This window comes from Ciconia boyciana, chromosome 1, assembly GCF_034638445.1.
Source record: "Ciconia boyciana chromosome 1, ASM3463844v1, whole genome shotgun sequence".
NCBI lineage: Eukaryota > Metazoa > Chordata > Aves > Ciconiiformes > Ciconiidae > Ciconia > Ciconia boyciana.
Window position 1 is genome coordinate 39,176,777 of NC_132934.1, and position 23,682 is coordinate 39,200,458.

At 41.0% G+C, this 23,682-nt stretch overlaps 1 protein-coding gene across 1 annotated transcript in view; it reads right to left on the minus strand.

The window, feature by feature from the left end:
* Positions 1–23,682, minus strand: part of GRIP1 (glutamate receptor interacting protein 1) — a 340,881-nt gene that overhangs the window by 51,046 nt on the left and 266,153 nt on the right. The window contains exons 8-9 of the mRNA XM_072863151.1: positions 2,526–2,673; positions 745–914 (exon numbers count right to left, since the gene is read on the minus strand). Of these exons, the coding sequence (XP_072719252.1) occupies positions 745–914; positions 2,526–2,673 (318 nt within the window). The remainder of the gene's footprint in view (positions 1–744; positions 915–2,525; positions 2,674–23,682) is intronic.

The window sequence follows — 23,682 nt, forward strand, 5'->3', positions numbered from 1 at the left end:
GAATTAGCCACTCAGGATTAGTTAGAAGACAAGACAGGCAGCCTCCATCTTCAAATACTAAGACATCTTATATATATTCTATTTGAAAATGGAAAGCCATTCTCTTCAAGCATGTTGGTATGAAATAAATATCACAGTGAAAAAGGGCCAGGATCTAGGGAACTGTTTCCAAACAAACCTTTTTCATAAGCACTGACAATGAACCCATGAAGCAATCTCAGAAGAGATTAAAAGATGAAGATTTAAAAGATGATGGCAATAAATAATAATGCTATTAACAAGAGAAAATACGGGTTTTTCTGAGGTATTTTAAGGGAGAACAGGTGTTACTAATGACGTGGTCATAACAGACTATCAAGTCAATATGCTGAAAAGAAGTTGGCTGTGGTCCTTCCTCCCCTCTCTAAATTTAAGAAGCAATTTAGAGATTCATTTACTGAAGTACCTAGTTGCCCCCCCAATGATTGCAACAGTAGAGTCAACGGGTGTCTTTATGTACATCTAACAAGTGTGCAGAGCCATTTCTCAGTAAAACATTTCCCTCTCTATCCATAGGAATCTCAGAGGGTATAGTAAGGCCGAGAAAACACAGGGCTTCTCAGAAACTGCAGAAGCATAATCTGGGGACCTGAAACAACATTTACAGACATAACTGCCATAATAGCTTTCTTGACCATTCAGCAAGGGCAGGCAAAGTAAAAGACAGAAAAAGAAAGGGGTATTTGGTGCTACAGATCCTCTTACCATGCTCCGGGCCTTTCAGTGCTAGCCGTGTCTGGTGGTGAGGAAGGATCTCAAGTTTGACATTATCCGCTGCATTAGCCAAAAACTGCGTTGCTTCTGCCAGTGTACAGTACTCCATGCTGGTGCCGTCAATGGACAGAATATGGTCTCCTACATGTAATGCACCACATCTACATAAAAGGGGAAAAACTCGGTATGATCAGGTATGCTCTTTGCTTGGAAAATGAGTTTTACTGCCTTCAAACTGGTCATGACAACTATGAGCGTGTTCTTTTTTTTCGAGAGAGATTTGTGTTTTGTAGGCATTGTCACTGGTCAGAGTTTATATCTATTAGTATAAACCTTAAAAACAATTCAGTTAATACAGTATATGCCAAGACATCACTCACAGAACTGGAATGGGGTAGCTGACTATAAAAATGTGTGAATGGCAGCAGAATAAAATGAGAAGAGCTTAAGGAGACTCAAATAATTTGGTCACATATCCCTCACACAAGCACCCAGTTCATCATTTTTTGAGTTTTAGTTCAAACATTTATTAGTACAAAAGCTGTAAATGACGATGAAATTATGCAGTAGTCAAACAAATAATGAAACCAGGGCTAGCATGGTGACTTGAGGAGTGGGGTGGGGAGGGGGCTATCTGCTAAATCTCGCTGCACTCAAGAGACTGGCTACTGGATGAGTTGAGAAATGCAAACACAGCAGTCAGCATCCCGACGTACCAGTCAAGTGGACAGCTCCTTTAATTGGTTACCCCCTGTGAAATGGGAGAAAACAGAGGGAGAAAATTAAAGCATCCTGCACCATTGAACTGGAGAACACCCCTGGATCAATGGCCGTCACTCTCAAAGTTTCTACTGTAGGGAAAAGCCCACAGAGGAGCTGTAGACTCACTGCTACAAGTGGGTGCTACCAAAAGCACCGTTGTCAAAGAGGAGTTACAAGGCAGGGTGACTGGGGACATGCAGGAGGAATTTGCTGCTGAAACGTAATATTTAAGGATTTTTTTGATAGAGATATGCATATAGAAATATACGGTATATGTATAAACACATACACACACACACGCACGCACCCCAGAAAAGATCCTACAGCTCTGTTAACAGAGGCTTAGACCACTGGGGAAAAACAGCTATCACTTTTTGCAATGGTTTAAATGGTTTTATTTAAAGGTTTAAATGAAGTGGAAAAATTACTGCAAAATAACTCCAAAATACAGAAGCCAGTCTTCCTAATACCTCAGTCATATTCTAAAACACCAATAAAAAACATCCAGACATAAGGAGTTCCATTTCACTGTGCTACAAGAATGAGTGATAGACTCTGAAAGAACACTTCAAGGTTGCAAAGCCTCGAAATTTACTTCCCTTGACAGCTGTTCCGTATTGTATGCTTACTTTAAGAATTCCAGTGGCTTTTTTTTTTTTTTTTTTTTAAATACTAATCTCTGCTGCAGCATTACATTTAATAGTTAGAACAGGCCTCTCAACTTCTCTGTTGCATAGTGCAAGCAGACAGTCACATATTACATGGGGGCTGGCTTATGTCATTGAATACTATGTGAATGAGCTGAAGTAAATGGTGCCCTGGAAGACTTAAACTCAGCAGTATGGAACAATGATCTGACAAAGTGCTAATTTTAAGACCTAGCAACCTTGAGAGCATCTGGTTCAGTCAAATTCATCAAAAATGGAAGGGTTTCTTTAAAACCAAACCAAATGAAAGTAGAAATAAAATGGATGTATGGACCTGCAGTGTCAGCCCTCTGTCACACTCACCTGTCTGCAATACTCGCAGATTTGATTTTGTCTATGACAATGACCTGTTTGTTGCAGCACATGGAGGTAGTTAGTGCAACCCCAAGAGCAGCACCGGGAGTTTTGGCAACTTCAACTAGCAGTGGCCCAGACGCTGTTGCTACTGAATCTGTTAAAATTAGACAACAAAAGATCAGTATTATACCAACGTGGTACTTATGCCATTTTCATATTATCCCACATGAAATCTCCATGGCTATTCTAGTTCTCTAACCAGACAACGTGCCTGTCCTGGTTTCGGCTGGGATAGAGTTAATGTTCTTCCTAGTAGCTGGTAGAGTGCTGTGTTTTGGATTTAGTGTGAGAATGATGTGGTAACACACTGATGTTTTAGTTGTTGCTGAGCAGTGCTTACACTAAGTCAAGAACTTTTCAGCTTCCCATGCTCTGCCAGGTGCACAAGAAGCTGGGAGGGGGCACAGCCAGGACAGCTGATCTAAACTGGCCAAAGGGCTATTCCATACCATATGAGGTCATGCTCAGTATAGAAACTGGAGGGGAGTTGGCTGGGGGGCAGCGATCGCTGCTTGGGGACAGGCTGGGCATCGGTCAGCGGGTGGTGAGCAGTTGCATCACTTGCTTTTCTTCTTGGGTTTTGTTCCTCTCTCTCTCCTGTTGTTTTCCCTTTCATTATATTATTATTGTTGTTATTATTATTATTATTGTTATTCAATTATTAAACTGTTCTTATCTCAATCCACAAGTTTTCTTACTTTTGCTCTTCCGATTCTCTCCCCCATCCCACCGGGGGTTGGGGGGAGGGTGAGCGAGCAGCTGGGTAGTGCTTAGTTGCCAACTGAAGCTAAACCACGATAATGCCACATAAAGAAATCCTGGAATAGCATCAGTTTAGGTGTCAAGAATCAGCTCTTGATGTTGAAACCAATAAAAGCAAGAGGAGGTTTGTGAATCTGGGATGTCGGGAAGCTTTTGAGTGTGTCAGAATCAGAGATGGACCAGGTTAGGGAACCAGGATGTGTCAACAAACCACCCTCTTGCACAACTAAGCTAAAAATCACCTGGAATTTAAAACAGGCATGCTGAAGAAACAGAATTAATAAAAAAAGTAGAAAATTATCTGAAAAAAAAATGAACTGAAGTGAATAGGTTAGAGAAGGATGCTAAATCAATTTTCAAAAAAAGAAGGGGAAGGTCTGTGGACAACAGCTATAATAATTAAATTAAGAAGGTGAAGCAAGGGTCTACCAGAAATCTCTGACGAAAAGAAAGGACAATTTAGGAGAAAATGGAAAAAGTGCAGGAGGCATGACAGCTGGAAATAGTAGGAATTAAAGCAAAATGCATGTGAGCAGGTTCAGAAAATTCTTGTAATATGCTGTCACTGGATAAAGTACTGACTTGCAACAGGGCACAGATAGTAAATGACCAACACTGAAACAAGAAAGCAGAAAAACAGGAGGCAGCAACAGTCATGATTGACAACTGCGGTGAGGAACTATGCCCAAGAGAGACAAGTGCTAGACAGAATAAAGAAAAAAGACATCAGGCTGCACCCTAAATGCCAAAACAAAGCAGGCAGTTATAAGGGTGAAGTACATTCTAGAGACTGCCTGAGAATTAGGCATATCCATATCCATATCCATGATTGATATCCATCAATCAACAATTGATCTCAGTGGAGTAAGATACAGTAAATGAAGGTGTCCTTTAAGGACATAAAAAGACTGAGACAAAGAAAGTGATATCAGAAGCCTTTGCAGGTGCTTCCAATCAGAATAAGGAAAAATGAATAAGCAAAGACATGCTGGAGTAAAGTTACCAAATGTCCTGTTAGCAAACAAGAGAGATTCATGTTCACAGGGTACTGGAGCCTGCTGTACAAATACTAAGAAAATGTTCAACTGCGATGTCTCTCAGAAGTCCCTAAGATTGAAGCTGTAAAAGAAGAGCAGCTGGGCTTCAAAGTATGTAGGAAAAGACAGATGTCAAGATATTCCACTCAGTCTTAAATCTAGAAAATTAGTCCAGAAATGTAATTCTGACACAGAAGAGAAAGACTGTGAAAGAGAGTATTATCGTACAAAACTAACAAGCTATATACCATGATATACGAAATGGAATGAGAGCTTGATGAACTAACACTTGGCTCAGGTGCTCTTCCTAGTTGGAGTGGAACATAGGTAAACTGAATATAGAAGTGTATAATATATGAAGTGAAAAAAGGTGCTTGGATGGAATAACATATAATACCAGTAAAGCATCAGTTAATTATTACAGAACTCCTTTTTCCCCCACAACTTGAAATAATTTTTATATTCCTGTTGTCTTTTTCCCAGTTAGAAACCTGAGAGTTTGAAGGGGACATTTAGCATTTTTGAAAGTGCCCACGAATTCTGAGCGATTAATTTTTGTGCCCAGCTGGGACTGACTTTTTAAAGGCTGAACTTTTACAGGCACTACCAAAATAAGCTGCTCCATAAATCTGAACCAAACTTTAAATTGTGATCCAAAAGAAGAGAGTTCACCCAGAAGCATTCTTGCCTGGAGCTTCAGGCACTAAATAGCTTTAAAGTTGGATGAACTGCCCTCAGCAGCTACCTGTCTTTCTCTAGTAACTGAAGAAGGAGATTACAGCAATCAAATTCCTGTCTTAGATGCCTTGGTTAAGGGTCTAAGTAAGGCAGGATGCATGCAGTGACTTGCATACAGCCAAATAAGCACGCGCAGCAGAGCAGAATTTAAGAATTCCTGATTCCCATTCCTGCACTGAGAAACAATTATTTTCTTCTTGAAGATTCCAGTGGTTTCTGGAGCTACAAACAAGCTCGCATTTACAAACATATAGAAAGAAGACTCAAACAACGTTTGTCGTCAGTACTGTGACACAGGTTTGAACTCACATTGATCCAGAAAATGGCAAAGCTCAACTTACTATTAGCCTATCGCAAGTTCTTTCTGTAATGATTGCCTTGAGGAGAGGAGAGGAGAGGAGAAGAGAGGAGAGGAGAGGAGAGGAAACTGAATGCAAATATCTGTTGAGAACGAGTAAATCTTTCAAGATGCTGCTCCGGAGTTACTTCAGAAATGCACGATCAGCTTATGCACTAGCGTTATTTCCCAAGTGCCTGTTGAAATGCACAGGGAAGGCAAACCAAGGCAGACAGGATGAATAAATAAGATAACTACATTAGAGGAACCAGAAGAGAAGAAATGGAGTGTGTCTAACTGTGGAAAATAAACACAAGGAAGAGAAATCAGAAGGCAATAATCAAGCACACATTCCCTGACAGAGAAGGATTAGTTTATCATGTTGAAGTAAAGCATGGATATGAAAAATGAATCATACAGGTATGAATTATTCATGTGTGAAGATGTTTCAGTCATTAAGATATTTACACCGTGACTGAAGACTTACACACTATGTTGATTTATTGGCTATGTAATTACATAAGATATACTGATGAATGTTCCCGTGAAAAACGCTCTAGATTTTTTTGTTAATCATTTTTCTCACTTTTGAGCACTGCATCTCAATCAGTACAAGAGGCTTGATTAAAACCTCCCAGAGGAAGCAGCATTGCTTTCCGCATGCTAATACATTTCTTCAGCTAGATAGCAGCATACCTTTTTTATCTGACAGCTTAAATCACTGGTAACAAGAGTTTTTATTCTGAATATACTTTTATGATGTGAAAACACGCTATATGATATATAAAAAGTTTTGGATAAAATAAGCAGTGTCACCACCCACCCTCACGTCAAAAGATAATCACAAATTATCTTGAAAGTTGAAAAAATATTTTTTTTAGCCTGATAAAGTGATCACATTACGTGCGTTTCTTTACGTCCTTGTAAATGTTATGTATCTGCTAATCCTTACCTATCCTCGGATTCCCACAGTGGGGGAAGCCAAAAAGTGAGCTGCTTTTATTAGGCAGCACAGGATCTACATGTGAAACAGTACCTATAAATGCCCTAAAAAGGGAAAAGCTTCAGTCATAGCTTGCAATCAATAATGACACTAAATTCACAGGAAATGGAGGTGATTGTCCCACTCTGCACTGCACTGGTGCGGCCCCACCTCGAGTACTGTGTGCAGTTTTGGCCACCTCAATATAAGAAGGATATCAAACTATTAGCGTGTGTCCAGAGGAGGGCAACCAAGACAGGGAAAGGCCTCGAGGGCAAGACTTACGAGGAGCAGCTGAGGTCACTTGGTTTGTTCAGCTTGGAGAAGAGAAGGCTGAGGGTGACCTCATGGGATTCTACAACTTCAAGGGTGGCAGTGGAGGGGGAGTGCTGATCTCCTCTCTCTGGTGACCAGCGACAGGACACGAGCAAATGGAATGAAGTTGTGTCAGGGGAAGTTCAGACTGGACATTAGGAAAAGGTTCTTCACTGAGAGGATGGTCGGTCACTGGAACAGGCTCCCCAGGGAAGTGGTCACAGCACCAAGCCTGTTAAAGAGTTCAAGGAGCGTCTGGACGACGGTCTTAGTGATATGGTTTAGTTTCAGGTAGTCCTGTGAGGAGCAGGGAGTTGGACTCGATGATCCTTATGGGTCCTTTCCAACTTGAGATATTCTATGATTTTATGACGCTTTTTTCTTCCCAAAGCCTTCTTGTATTTAAAGCTGGGAAGTGCTGCTACACTGTGAGCTTGTTCCTGTAGGAACACTGAGCTCTGTTGCTACTATCTGTGTGCTCTGCAGCTTCTCACTTCTGTAACTGGAAGGCTTTGGGTGCTTTCTTATTTTTTTCAGAAGTCATGGCAACACAAGGTACAAATAATTTTTTTGAGCAGCTTAAAAGAGCCAGACAAGGAGGAAGGATGTCAAAAGAGATTTTGACCTTAAAGAGCCAGCTGAACCAATTGAAACACACAGCTCCACAAGACTGCTATTGATCTTGCCTGGATGCTGCTGTATCTTCTAGCAATTATGTGAGTGACAAACAAGAGGATACCTTACTATGTCACACTAATTTTCCTCTCCCCAAGCTTCTTCCCTATTAGGTGTCCACAGGCTAACAATTTTTTCATCTTAAAATTGTATATAGCAGGTCCACGTAGCCTTCTCTGTTGTTGTTGTGATTCTCTGACTGAAAGCAGTAAAAAAAAAAATATAGCAAGTCTGTGCTGGTTCAGATGAGTAAATAAATGCATAGTTCCTCAAACCTTGCAGTTCTCCCAATGCAAGGTTTTAATGCTTTTGTAGCAATGCATTCACAGATCTACATGTGTCTCGCTCCTGCCAAACTAGAAGCCAGTATTTCACAGAAATATTTTTTCTTGGTCAAAAAAATGTGCTCTTCTGCTCCTCACATCTTTCTTTGTTCCTTCATACAAAATCTTTGCAGCCCACAGATAGCGAGTAGAGCAATCTCTCTCAGGTAAAAGCTTTCTTTTGTCCATTCAGTTCTTGTCAGTACACCCGATTCTTTATCTTCTCTCTCTTTTTCTGTAACCCTAATTTTTACCAGTACATGTGTGCCTCATGCTCAGACTAGTCAAGAAAGCATAAAGCTAATTAGAACAATGGGACACCTAGATTACATTTTCAGAAAAGTAAACCTCATTAAGCTCAGGTCATATGACACCTGGATATATTTCTGTAACACTCTTAAAAGAAAAAACACCTTCTACCCCTAAACCACAATTTCCAGTACCGATATCCAAAGACTGGACCCGTAGCTGGGTGGATCACAGAGGTGTATTTTAGTGAAGTTAAGGAACATTATTGAGAACTGGAAAAAATCTGAAATCTCTGACACTCCCTCCTTTAAGAGCAAAACGTTGGAACATTTACAGCAAATCAGTTTGAAGAAAGAAGTTTGAATCCCCCCATGACTCCCAAATGTCCTACACTTTATTCTTGCTTTCCTCTACTCTCTCTCTGCTCTTTTTTAATCCACAAAGATCAATTATTCTTTTCCAGCACCTGCTCAGCAATCATACATGCTACCGCTCTGATGTATATGGGACAGTCCCTGCTTGTTCCCTGTTGAGTAAACTCTCATAGAAGGCCCCTCACAAGTCCTTAAATGCAGAAATGCATGGCCATTTCCTTGAACTTGCTTTCTTTAACGAAAGTACAACAGAATGTAGCAGGGGGTGTGTATTTATGTATGTGAGCCAGTGCGAGTTACAGAATGGGTCCAATACATAACATTCTATTGCAGTTGGTTCTTACTCCAGAAAGATTGAGACAACCAACATGCCACTGTCAGCATTCAATGCACAAGTGGAAGGTAGTTAGAAACTGCAGTGCTGAGTCTGCTGTGTAAGGCACAGAACAGGATGAGAGCAGTTCCAGCTCCTGCTGCCAGACCTGGGCCTTTATTTGCCATACTTCAGTTGCAACAGCGTATTTTATAGAATAACTGGTGGTGGGGAACGCCAAGCAGGCATAGTTGTGTCCCTCCATTCAGAATCAGTGTGTTAGGGATTAGGACCCCTGTTTTCTGTACTAGGTAGCAGGAGTTGAAACATTAAAACCATTTTTTTCCCCCCAGAAATGGCTCAAGATTTCAGGTGTCAGACATACCATAGGTTTACCACCAGGAGATTTGAGTATTTGCTGTTCCTTTGGAAAGCTAGATTGCTGAAATGCAAAAATCAGAGTCGATACATTTCTTACAGGCCACTTAAAATCCATGGCCAGTTGTACAAATTTGAGGCCAGGTAACCAACCCAAAGAACAGGCAGAACTTCTAACAGACTGGATGAATTTTGTTTCTAAGACCGTAGCTTTAGCAGCGACAGTCTCCATACAGACCATTTTGCAAGGTCCTTTACAACACTTCGCCGCTGACAGTGGAGCAACATAAAAGCACTCAGGGATTCTGAGTGCATTCACATCCACTTTTCTTCATTAACCAACAGACTATTCATTACTGTCAAACAGCATCTTAAACTGCACTTAATGAATCCTGTCATCCTCCATGTGGTTTGCTTATTGTATTCTTAAAGACTTTTTTTTTTAAATGAACACCAACCCAGAAAGAACATTCTTTGTGTCCATTAAAACGCTCTATCTATAAGGCTGATACACTTAAAGTTGTCCCAACTCCTCACAGTCCAGTGGCAAGATCATATCCCTGTGTGCAACAGTGAGACTCATAATCCTCTATTGTAGCATGGCCCCGCTATTTCCCTTCTCAGGTTTCCCTGAGACTGCCCTAGCAATAGGTGGTCGACCTCCTCCAATTGTCTGCCTTTTCCATGGTCTCCAGCAAAACAAGAGCCCAAACCAGAACCAGCTAGTTACTTTACTGTGCAAGAGAAAGATTTGCTGGGAGTGGGGATGCTTTTCTCCACCTTTCTCCTTCCTCTGTGCATCTCTCACTACGACCTCTCCTCTTCTTTCCCCAGGTTTGTAGTTCACCAGGTCACAGATGCAGAGAGATGAAAAAGCCCACATTTGGCACTGTTTTTCAGCCACATCCTAGAATATTCCTTAGGCTATCTTGCTAACATTTTTCATTTCCTTTGTAGGGGCATTTTCATTCACTCATATTAACACCAACTAAATGATCAGCTAAGTCTTCCCTTACACACACAGACCTGACTGATGGTTATTTAAATACTAAATTTTTTGGGGCGGGAGGCTGCTTATTTATGTAATACCCTTTCCTTGTACTCCAAAGATAATTTGATCTCAACAAATCCCTAATCTCCATTTTGCAAAAAAGGGAATATTAATTGCGTATTTTTTTAAAATGATCTAATTAAGTAATTGAGATTGGGATCATGGGTCAATGTTTTCAAGAGGGAAAGTAGCAGCACGGAAGAGAGGCAAGAATAAGATTTCTGCAGTGTCTAAAGGGCACAGGAATAACATTCAAGATGTCCTACAGCTGGGTAGTGCCATTATCACTCATTCAGAGCAATATCATTTGATTCCTTATACATTTGTGACTGTAAAGGTCATAAGTAAACCACACACAGGGTACTGATGCGCAGTACTGGCCTTGGTATTCTGTTCTACTAATATTGGATAATATTTGCACCCTGGCTTTGTTCATGCTTCATTTAGCAGAGTAACCTTTTTTAATCTCAGATCTTATGGGAAAACTAGAATCAATGCCAGCTAGCAAGGACTGATAATGATGACTGAAAAGCAAAAAGTCATTGACAGTGTTTCTAATTCTCCCTTGAGAGCTGGAATACAGAAAATATTAATAAACTTAATGACAGGTGAGACTTCACTCTAAAATATATTTTGGAATGGAGTAAGATGGCATTATACATTGCAAGAAATATTTGGGGAGAGGGGGTGGTAGTTTCTTTAATAATAAAACGACTATTTAAAAATTAAATATTTTTCTTGTTCAAAGGGTCAGTGGCAGTCTCCAAGGCACAACTTATAACCTACCATAAAATATGTGTGCTCCTAGTGTTCCCTTGATTGTGGACTATCTGTGCGTTTCAGGCAGGCTGTAGAGTGAGCAACAGTTGTTCTAATTTTACTGGCTCAGCTAGAATTAGAGGGGCAAGGACATTACTAAAAAAAATAAATATAGGAGTGCCTTTTTCCTTATTGCCAGTAACAGCATGGCACTGGAGCTGCTGGACTACTAATTGAAAGAAAGCTCACAGAGTCCACAGAAAAACATGAAATTACTGCTAAGGAAAAAAGCTACCAATGGCATTTTACACCCTCTCACCTTTAGAATAATCAGATTTCAAAAACGAAAAATAGGAATAATTTCAAGAGGATGCCAGCAGAATGAGTGCTGGTGAAATCAGAGGGACCTCTCAACCTCAGAATGGAAAACGGAGACGTTGTTCTCTAAACTAATGTGCTGCCTATCTCCTCCCCTATACACAAGCAATTTCATATTCTTGTCAACTGACTGGCACAGACTTTCCATTTTCCTCTTCTTGCCTAATTCCTGAGGTTCATTTATATGCCTCTAATTCAGCCAAGTTCTTCAAATCAAAAGCTTAGGAGCTGCCTTTACCTAATTTCATACTTTGCAACCTTAGCCCCATCATCCTTCTGAGCTCAGAAATGCCTGCTAACCAGCTGAAGAACCACCTCTGCCTTCAAAGTGCTCACACCAGTATGGGTGGGGATGTACTCAAAATCCGCTTGTGGACTTTCTTTCTCAGACTTTCTCTCATGTTTAGACCACAAAAGCCTGCCTAAACCCCTTTCACTTAAAAGACTTCCCCCAATTCTTGGGACGCTCCTTCTTCCAACTATGTTTCATGCTCACGTTACATTTTTACTAGGTCCCTCCTCTGCTCAAAAGCTGTATTAAATCCCAATCTCCTCATTCACCTGTATCTTTCTTTTTGTGTGCCCTGTTAATTTAAAACCCAGTTTCTCTTGTTGCTGAATTTACAACAGAGAGGGGACATGGCAGATAGAGCCTGTACAGTAGATCCTGGATCTGCCTTTTTGAAGCTAGTCCAAATGTGTTTTAAATAAGCCCTGGCTCTGTAATTTCTTTCCTTTGTTACCTGAAAAATGAATACTACATAGAAAATTCAGATGGCACTTAAAGAAATACTGAAAACTCGAATCTCTACCCCTGATGGCAGCACATTTGTTTCAGAACTTGAGAGCCTATAAATACACCTTTATGGTTAGTTTAGCAACCTGGGCCTCAAACACCACCTTTCTATTGACGGATGGCTCCTGAAAACCACCCTGAAACACTCTATAGCATTAGATTGATTGTGAAATGTTTGCAGAAGTCAGCAGCGATGGAATTCTGTCTGCATTTCATTCCAGGAATGGAACTCGCAAAATAGTTATTTTTCAAAACCATCTCCCAAAATAAGACAGACCCCCAAAATGGTGCAAATAATATGTAAAGTCCTCTTGCTGAGACCCTGCAATACAAAGCACTATTTTCTCTATTGCACAAAGCATAGAATCACAGAACCATCGCATCATAGAACGGTTTGGGTTGGAAGGGACCTTTGAAGATCATCTAGTCCAACCCCCCTGCCATGGTCAGGGACATCTTTCATTAGATCAGGTTGCTCAAAGCCCCGTCCAACCTGACCTGGAACACTGCCAGGGATGGGGCATCCACAACTTCTCTGGGCAACCCGATAGATAGATATGTATGCACAAAAGAGCTTCTCATACTTATTTTTTCTTGCAAGTAGGACAGGAAATAAAATACACAAGAATTTTGATTTCTTCAAAACACACCAGCTCTTGCACAATTCTGTACCTGACTAATCACAACAAATAGAACAAATAAGGACAACACAATCTGCATCTCTGCCTGCAAACTAAGGCACAGCTGGTGTGTCCCATTTTACATCTGCCAGTCTTGAAAGTATGCCTGTAAGTGCACACTACTATAGATAATATAAAGTGCTGCAGTACCCATAAATTATGTCTATTTGCCATAATGACCCTCAGTTTCCATCTAACGGGAACAGTAATAATTAGAGTGGGACTTGATTCTCTTCAAAAGCCTACAGAGCACAAAGCCCTTCGCTGCCAGCACTTGACAGATGGGAATAAACATTGCAAACACCCAAACTTTGTATCGAGCTGACAGTTCCCATCTGCCCAGCGCTCTACCAGGATAATGGCATCTCGGATAATCCCAAAAGCTTCAGAGCAAAGACGTGCCCTGGACAGTTTTGACATCTTGGTAAGAGAGCTGGCATGCACACAAAACAGTTAAGGCAAATAAGGACATGTCAACACTGTGGTAGTGAGATACCTGAGCTGTCCCTGTCTCCCTGCCACGCCGGTGGGAGCTGAAGCCCTGGAAGCAGCAGAGCCACACGAGCGAGGTGCCGGGCCTGTGACAGCCACTTCTGCTTCTCACCAGGGTGGCTGACCCAAGTGCAGCCCCACTCCCATGTGGCTGGGCTGCTTGGCGTACTTGAGGTGCGTGACTAGACCTTGCTGAAGGGTCCTCTGTACTGAGCCATACTGTCTCATACATTCATGATTACTTATTATTTGCATGCATTAGTGACTTCTGCACACAAGCTATGCACGGTCTCTGCCTTGGAAAGCTGACTTTGGGTGTGCTTCCGCTGACATTGAAATCAACAGACTTGGTTTGGTTGAAGAGACAGGAGGTTTCAGACTAGTCAAAAACACTCCTCTGCAAAGCCTAGTAGGTGAGTATAAACCAGAAGAAAAGAAAAATTAAAGTAAACTCTACATTGTCATCCATGACAGATAATATGAATTTCCAATGATACCATGAATTTCTGATGATACAAGTTCAAGCTATCAGTAACACTTTTTTCCCAAAAAACTTTGGTCTCTTTTCAATAATCTGTGCTCTAGCACAGCTGTCTTATAAATAATTGGTGCATTGTCACGGCCACGGTATAAAATGCTACCATGCAGAAGGCTGAGGCTGAGGTCTGACCTTGATATTTATGCACCGAGGAGCAGAGTGAGAGTTTTGCAGCTCTCTGGGGTTGCACAGGATATTTTGCCATTCAATGCCAACCACTCATGAAATGAAACTTTGGTAGAATGAGTCAGGAAACAAGTTTATTAACTGCCCTCTCTTTCCGCTTTGGTATGCCTGAGCAGCAGTTCAGCAAAAACATTTCAAAGAAACAGAGAAAGTAATTTAGGTAAATTGCCCTCAAATCCAACACAGAAGCCACGGTTTTGAACATAAGCTCTTTGATATCACGTTGCAAAAATAATCCAGGATTGCTTACCTGGTGCCATATTTCCAGCTTTTCCCTTCCCAGTGCTTGTTCCAAGCAATACAGAAACAGGACTACTGGGAGTATTCACACATGTAAAGTGAAAGAAGGTCTCAATATCCCCTGTTCTCCGCAGCGTGCATTTCCAGCAAAAACAATTCCCTGCATTTCTTCTCCCAAAATCCCAACCAAGCAATAACCTCTAGAAACCCAAGCAGCCCATAACCGACAGAGTCCCAGCAATGAGAAGTGCTCTCTTTCATCAGCTTCCTCAGCAGGCACCCTGCCAGCTTGCTGCCAGGGTCACCCTTGGCAAGGTTCCTACGTGGCTCCTCTTTTGCCGTGGGATAAGCCATTTACCTCCTGCCAGAGCGGCTCCTGCTGCCAGGCTCGGAGGGACTCCAGGTTGTCTCATGCCCCTGTCTGATGTCTTTTTTTCTTTTTGAAGATGTTCCAGTACTCATAAGGTACACAGATTTGTAATTCAGTAATTACTGAATTTGTGTAAAGGAGAAACTGTGAAAAGCCTTTTCTGGGTGTGCTTCTTTTTCTTTTTTCTTTTTTGACCAGTGAAAATACACCCAAATTTACCTAAGCTGTAAAGCCCTTGAAAAATTAGAGGTCACGGTGCTCCAAAGAAGGCTATTCCATTCAACACTGCTGAGCTGACCGTAACAGAAAGACTGTGCTTATGCAAATTGTAAAAACCCAAATGAATTAGGAGTTGATTAAAATCAGCAGAACATCAATATAAATCATTATAAAAATACATGCACATAAAAAAAAGCTCAGAAGTGTCTGTTTACAAACAGAATAACATTAAAAGGAAAATATTACGGTCACCATGTGGGCACAAAGCACTTCAAACGTAATGAATCCCAGAATGAATATTGCCTGGATGAACTCATTTTTACCTCCCTTCTTCAATTAAATAATCACATATTCTTCTTTCTTCAAGAGCCTCATGCGGAAGGTAGACAGTGACTATTTAATGAGTAGCAACACTTTTCCCCCTTTTTTTTTTCCATGCTCATGCCTTAATTACTCAACAGTGTTCTCATCCTTCTCTGAGCATCTGTGATGAGGGAGAGCTATTGTACGCTGCAGCCTCTGAATATTCATTACAACACACGTTTATTAATGATTTTATCTTACAACCACCCTTTAGAGCAAAAGCATGGCGTTTTCCCCACTGTATAGATAAACAAATAAGGATCAAAGAAATGAAGGTCAAAAGCATCCATTATATCAGAAAGGACAATCTGAGACACCTACGCTGGGATTCACTGCACCAAAACGCAGGCATCTGTAGAGCAGACCTGAGGTAGCTACACCTGAGCTAGAGGCTTAAACACCCTCTACAACCATCAGAGAAAACTGGCATTTAAAAAATGTGTTTCACCTGCCCTACTTTAGGCATCTACATCAAGATGAGACAAGCTACTCTTCAGAACATTTCTCTCACTTGACTGTTTCCCAGATCACTTAGTACGACGCAGCAGGTGACTGATGAAGGAAAAATGTATGCAATCATTCCAATTATAATCTATATCATAACACATATGGCTCCAAGGCATCTCAGTAAGGCTGCATGGGCATCTTCCCATCCCTGAAGAGCTGAACTGAAAGGAACTTTGCAAAGAAAAAACATTCCCCATTATACACAAAATCTTTTGGAAAAGTCATCACAAAATGCTGCTTCTCCTGAGCTGTATCCTTTCAAAGACTTCCAAATGTAGCAAAGTCTGGGTGGATTTTCACTGGGATAAGCAGAAGAGACTTTCCTGAAAAGGGCTTTCTCTCCCTTAACCAGTACCTACTGAATTGCAAGTCTGTGTTCAGTGCTCCAAAAAGACACATCTTCACAAAGAAAAGATTCTTCAACATTCTCATCATAGGCAAAACAACTTCCTCTAAGCTCATTCCTGGAAATGGCAGAACAATTTTGCCTGAAAATGCTTAAAAAAAAATAATTAAAAAAATGCAGACTCAGGCAGTTACCGGGAGGAAGGTGGAAGGAGGCCACAAGAAGAACAGCGTAAATGCTGAAGTTTTCACTGTTCTTAAAATCATGGGTTTAACTGGGAGTCAGTTTACAGTAAACTCTCAAAAAAAGCCATTCCTCCTGCAAGGGGGATCATAAAGAACCACAGAAAGGACACATTCTTCCTTCTTTGCTTTTCCTTTGCAGCTGTTTTCTGGTTTAAACATAGCAGCTGATACATCTCCCACATTCCCTATCCAACCTGAGGTGACCAACAGCACCAATGTCTCGCCATGATTTATAACATCAAACGCTAACATTTGAAATCTGGTCTGTTATGTGAAAGCCAAAAAGTAAATCAAATGAAATGCACGGTGGCTGTTCATCTAAGAGTTTATCTAGCATGCTCGAGGGTGGAAACTTTTGCTGTGACTGAGATCCAGACTGGGACGACCTATAAAACTTATCACAAAACTGGTAATTTCATGCATGTACACCATTTTCCTATGCTAATGCTGAAGTACCAGAAGAGAAATATTTTAGCAAAGGGGCGAAGAGAAAATGTGCCTGGCATGTTTATGATTGGACTCGATGACCTTAAGGGTCTTTTGCAACCTAATGATTCTATGATTCTATGTTCTCTTTTCAAGAGTAGGCAGGAGAGGACTGAGTGGTAACTGGGTGCAATTAAACAGTGTGAACAGCACTATTTTTAAATAATGTGCATCAGAGCCAGGTCCTTGTAATACAGGTCTTTTCTACGCTTCAGACTTGAGCTGGCTGTAGAATCCCTAAAGTAGATGCTCTTATGCTGACAATGAAATAAAACATTGATTTGGTGGTGCAAACACTGCCTAAACTAGAAGACTTTTATGCTGGCAGAAGACATTTTTGTTGGTATAAACTAGGTGTCCATTTGGTGAGAACTGAGGAAGGGGGCAAAGAAGCACAGCTCTGCTGTTTATTTCCCCATGGGCAAAGCTCTTCAAATGTAGGACAAGAGCTAGATTTTTCTCCTTTGGGTCCTATTTTAAATCCCAGCTGAAATCCATGAGAGTCTTCCTACTGAGTCAAACAGGCTTGGATCAGGCCTTGGCTAACTTCATGAAAGGCAACTGGTGGCTGACCTAAGGATCAATAGTTCTTGTTCTCGTCCTAAACACTTCAGATGACAGCACACTGCAGCACTGCTTCGTGTGCATGCAAAAACTACTAAATTCTGCGGAGAGAATCACCTAGCAGAGCATACTCAACAATCAAGACAAAACCATAGTTAGCTAAAAATGCAATTCCAGGGCATTTAATACCTGAATTAAGCACTTATTTTAATATGAGGAAGTGAAATGTGAATAACAACAGCTAGTTATAAGTTGTTGTTGGCCTCCCTGAGCCAAAAAATGGCAGGAGGAATTGCAGGGAGAGTTTGTTTTAGATTTTCTTTGCAGCTATGAGGGTTGTTGGTGCCAAAATCATATTAATGACATAGGGGAAACCACAGGCTCAGTGTGTCTGCAGTCCAGGTTTCTTTTTTTTTTTTTTTTTTTAATTTAAGCTGCTTGAAGCCTTTAGATTTCAATTAAGAACTCGGGCAAGATGACCTGAATCAGCAACAGCTTTTGGATATAAAATAAAGGATAAAGAAAAACCCAGCTGAGAGTTTTTTAAGGAAAGTGTTGAGGGACTTCCTAAATAACATGAAACAAGTCCCAGAGCTCTGCCTCAAGGTGTACATATTACCATCTTTTCATGTATATAACCTTTGGATTATCTGCCAGAAACAAGTGAAACCAACCCTGTAATTCAGAGGCAATATGGGTAATAGATGCTTGTGTGTATTACAATAGGAAACCTTGCCCTAGAAAGCCCTTTCTTCCCCATTAGCATCCCCATCTCTGTTCCCCCATCATCTGTCTCTTTTCTCCCCAGAGCCTCATTGCTTCTGATGCCCTACAGCCAATTTCGTCTATCGGCAAAGCCCTACTCTGCTTCCAATTTCATGCAGGTAACCTGAGGGTCTGGGTCACCACATGACTTGACTCGCTTCCAAGAACGAGTGCTTTTATACCGGTGTGGGTTCTGCATGTAAAAATGCAATTTTATCAGCCAGGGAAGAAATGTCTAGAGGCATATAAGAGGAAGGAAGAAACCTCAGCTTGCCACAGCTTTACCTGTAACCTTGGGAAGCTGTCATATCCTTCATTACTCATCTCTTCAGGAGGGCTTGGCACTCTTTTTTTGGCTGCAGTGAGCCATGACTTTTCTGCTAGTGTCAGAATTGCAATTAAAGATTAAACTGGTGAATGGTCTAGATAAGTACTCTTCATAAAATTACTCCCACCTCCTTCTCCTCCCCCAAGAAGAAAACAGATAAGATTTAAATGAAACCTGCAGTCAGGTGCTTGCCTTCGGTTTATTTCGAATGTATGTTCAATTATCACAGAAACATAATTTTGTTAGGGTCCTCCAGCATCTACATTGAAATAGCAACATGACCAATCAGTAATAGCTGTCAGAATATTCTGGCCAGTTTCCTTACAAATGAAAATCGTGAGACTCACAGAAGGTCAAACACCACTGATGTGAGTCACCAATGAATTGATTAAAAAAAGAAAAATCCAATGATTTTTTGGCTGAACGTAGGCTAACACACAGAGCAATTTTTATTAATACTGTTTCCCCAAACCACTCTAATAAATATTGAGTTCACAGGCTATGAAATGACCTCTTTAAATGAACAAAGCATGGTAACCATGCATTTAGGAACAAGATACAAAGACAGGTTATTATGGGTTTTTAAAATTACTGTAGGGGAATGTGGTTTGAATAGCAAATGCACAGACACCGTAACATTTCACTCATCGTACAGCTGAGTAACACCATCAGAAGTATAATTCTGTGTAACAAAATCATGTTGCAAGATGTGGCACCGGTGCACTTATCTTTGAGTAACTATGTTGGTTTCAAGATAAACTTGTTCAGCTTAGATGTTGATTTTTTTCCGTACTTACACTTCCAGCTCACAGGAACTGTGAGTAGTACTGTCTTCTCTGATCAGTACACATCTCCCATGTGCTGAGTACTAGATGGTGCAGTCTCACAGCATCTGCTTCAGGTCTCATTCATACCAGTTTTGCATCAGAACACCATTAATTGAGACAGTTCAGATTTAGGCAAAATACCTACAAATATTCATACTTTAAAATCCATCCTTTTTCAGCAAAAGGGTTCTGTAAAATGAAGAATTAACCTTAGTGTAAAGGGATGAAAATCTGCCCTACTGCATCCCAATTTAACCTCTTAGTTTATGCCCCGTACAGGTGTTCCAGGAAATTATCTCAGGGATTCTCGGGTTTTCTCCCCTTGGCCTAGCCTGTCAGGCACAGCCTGGGTGTGTCACACCCATGAAAAAAGTCAAGCGGATGGAGTAGTTTGATTCTGGATTTTTTAAACAGCTCCCTCAGGGAGAGTTGAGGGAGACATTTTAGCGTTTTCCTCTCCCTGGAACGCGGGCAGGAATAGAACCTTTGCTGGTGCTGTTATTTCCTCAGACATGGGCCTTTTTAGAGACAGCTTCTGGGGTTACAGCCCAAGTTCTCTCTAATATCTGTCCCTTATTTCTTAGTCTCTCGGATGACTGCAATGCCACTAAACCAAATCCAAGGCTGAATTTTTTTAATTGGATTTTTTCTGATTACAGAGTTTCTCTTGCATTGAATTGCATGGCGCATGCAGAAGATCCTTTAATCTCCAAGAAGCTTAATTATCATCCTCTTTGTAAAACTTTCACACCTGCACTCTGAATTTCAGTACTTCAGCTACCTGCTCAATTTTTTTTTTTGAACCAGCACAAATCAGGATACTTCATTATCCTTGTTAGTCTGCTGTTGACCAGCACGCTAAGTAACAGATGAGCCAACTTACTGAAAGACCTCTTGACTAATTTCCAGCTGACCAGAGGTATGAGCATGTAGTAGAGATGGCAATTCTCTTTCACACTGCATTTCATGGAACATCTGGATAGCTCTCATGCAAAGTGGAAAGATTTGATCAATCCTTTTTTCCCATCTTTTGCTAAAAATATGAGGGTTATTTGCTCCTTCCCTCTACTTGCTTGGAGCCTGGATGGTGGACAGGAGAGGTTATTACGGCCATCTCCTCCTTCCATCATTTGTTTTTAAATACTTACTAAAAGAAGCACAATAGCATATTTTTAATAGGCAGAGGCTACTTCTGCTTGAGGATCCAAACCCTTGAATTAGCATCTAAAAAATTCAGACCCCATGCCTTGTGAGGAGATAGGAGGATAGATTAGGAAGGCTCTACTTTAATGAATGCCCATCATGAAATACATTAGATATTTCAGACTGATTTTTTTGAATTGTACACTATTTAGACTAACTGCATACAAGTATAGGTTTCACTTTCCTGACAAGTCTTTGAAGACGGATTTGTCCATTACTCTTGGTACCCAGTAAGGCATAGAATATTTTCATAAAAGAAGTGAAACTTGGAAGATAATACTCGTCCCCCCCAGCCCCCCCCCCATTATATACAACAATGGAGTTGTATTTTTAGTTTTCTGTTACAGGGACATCTCATTTCACCTTTACAGTTTTTTCTCCCATACAAAGCAATGTTTATTAAGCTGCTTTTAATGAGGCCATGGTTTAAAAAGCACTAGAGAGAAATGTTAATTGGACCTGTTAGAGTAATTTGTAACTTAAATGGTTCAGCTAAACTCCATTTATTTCTCTTTAGGAACGATCAAGAAGTTTGTAAAGAAAGAAATATCTGTAAGATTTATGAAATCTTTGTAAAACATGACAACTCCCTTCTGTAATCACCTGCTAGCAACACGGCTATCAAAACGTAACAACAAATCATAACCAGGCAGAGAAAAGAAAGTAAAAAAATTCTACAGGGCAAATATACATGGGAATCATAGACTTTTCTCATTAAAACATCTTGATTTTAATTGCTTACAATTTACAACTTGGCCACAGTTCAAACATTTGGTGTGATTTTTTTCTTATGATGGTTACCTCTCAGGCTATATTTTTTTTCCTCCCTTGGTTATTTCAGCTGAAACATGTCAGCTGTGTCTGAGAGCATCATTAGGGAAAACCATACTGTTTTGTCCCCACACAGAAAATTCTGTAGGCTTTATATTGAAAATTTATGTTGTGTTCTCTATGTGTCTTCATTACCTGACAGATCTGGCACAGAGAATCAAGAGAAGAGCCAGGAGGAGGGGAGAGTAGGACTTCTTGGGCAAGAAGGGGAGGAACTTGGAGAAGGAACTGAGGTGAGAAGGTGATTGATCTGAAAAGAAGCTGCAGTACATGAAGCTTGGGAATGGTTTGCTAAGAGACAGGGACAGGAGAAAGGGCTAAAGAAGGACAGGCATGAAAACTGCAAAAGGCCTTTATGGAGGGAAATCAGCAGCATGAGAGAAATGTGTTGGAAAATTACCTAAGCTTTACTTGGCAAAAGACAGAAGTAAAAACTGGGCTATAAGGAGAGGGAATAGCATGTTGGGGATTTAGGACCTTCTAGAAAAGAAGACTCAAACTAGGTCAGTAAGGAAAGGGAAATTCAAGCAGCTTCTGGGAAAAAAGACAGTAGTGCAGCTAGGAACCAGGATGAGAACAAAGAGGAAAAAAGCACCATGCTTGCATGAAACAGACAGGAAGGAACATGGGATCCTGAACCTTCACAATTCTCCACTGTCAGCAAACGTCTTGGAATCCCGCTGGTCACATGTGGGTCTCAAGTCTTTTCTGGTCCCCAGGAAGCACGTATGTACTGTGCTGGCCAGCTGGTCTGATAACCTGGCTAACAGGGTGAGCTTAATGGTTCTCACTCTTTTGAGGAACTATTTGGGTACAGACGTAATGTCAGATATAGTTTTTCCCACAGAGAAACCTAGGTAATGGTACATAAAAATGTGTCAACACTGTTAAGGGTGTAAGCTCACACAAATATTGGGAAATGACAAATTGACAGTTGCTTATGCAACACAGTGATACCACTCATTAGGTAGAGAAATACTACGTTATTACAAGGCCCCATTCCACACCTCTCACTACTCAGCAGTCCTCATAGTGAAACAAGTGTCCTATCCATAAGACAAAGCACTGTAGGTTTTGAGGGAGCTAGCAGTGAATGAGTTGGGTGGCAGGTGTGTAAGGCGTAAAGAGGGAACTGCAAGAAACAGAAGAAGGTCATGTAACATGGAGGAGACACCTGAGTGCTGCTTTGAAGTACTGGATTGTCTTTTTGTCACAATTTCTGTAAAGGCTGAAAAGGACATTTAAACTATATTGGTCACTAATTGCAAGCATTTTCTTGTTTCACTATCAGCAGTCAGCAGCAGTATCTCTTGATCACACAAAGTACTGATGAATCAAAAACTGGGTTTTGAATTTGCCAGCCCAAAGTGCTGGACTTTTTTTTTAAACCATAATGCCTACCTCAGGTTTCCATGCTACCCATTTATCTCAAGAGGTGTTAAAAAGGTATTATCTTCCTTTTAAACCAGGTAAATAGAGTGGATTAAAGCAGGTAAGCAAGCATGAACTGATGCCTGACTGATAGGTATTAGTCCCCTTATAGGCTCATGATGAGAGTCAGTGAAGTCAGCATGTCATATTTAGTAGTAGCATGAGAGATGAAGGGTTAAAAGGAATAACCCCCACTTGCTATTGTAAAAAAGCAGTCCTGAAAGCCAAAAAACTCGATAGCAGAAAAAATCACAAGCCTCAGACTCCTCTGAAGGAAAAAGCCTCTTTTGCTGCCAAGGATAAGTCACATCCCAAAACACGTATCTTTCACTACATGAAATCCTAACAAGCTAGCACTACAGAGAGAGACAACTTACTTATTGTATACATCCACACCTGACTGTCGGTTCATACTAATGTCCCTGATGCAGGCATCTGGGCACTGACAGCTGAAAGCACAAACAGTGTGTTTGATTGTGCTGGTTTTGGCTGGGATAGAGTTAATTTTCCTCATAGTAGCTGGTATGGGGCTATGTTTTGGATTTGTGCTGGAAGCACTGTTGATAACACAGGGATGTTTCAGTTAATGCTGAGCAGTGCTTACACAGAGTCAAGGCCTTTTCTGCTTCTCACCCCACCCCACCAGTGAGCTGGGAGGGGACATGGCTGGGACAGCTGACCCCAACTGACCAAAGGGACATTCCATACCATATGAGGTCATGCTCAGCATATAAAACTGGAGGAAGAAGAAGGAAGGGGGGGACGTTTGGAGTGGTGGCATTTGTCTTCCCAAGTAACCATTGCACGTGATGGAGCCCTGCTTTCCTGGAGATGGCTGAACACCTGCCTGCCCATGGGAAGGAGTGAATGAATTCCTTCTTTTGCTTTGCTTGCGTGCATGGCTTTTGCTTTCCCTATTAAACTGTCGTTATCTCAACCCATGAGTTTTCTCACTTTTACTCTCTGATTCTCTCCCCCATCCCACCGGGGGGGAGTGAGCGAGCGGCTGGGTGGG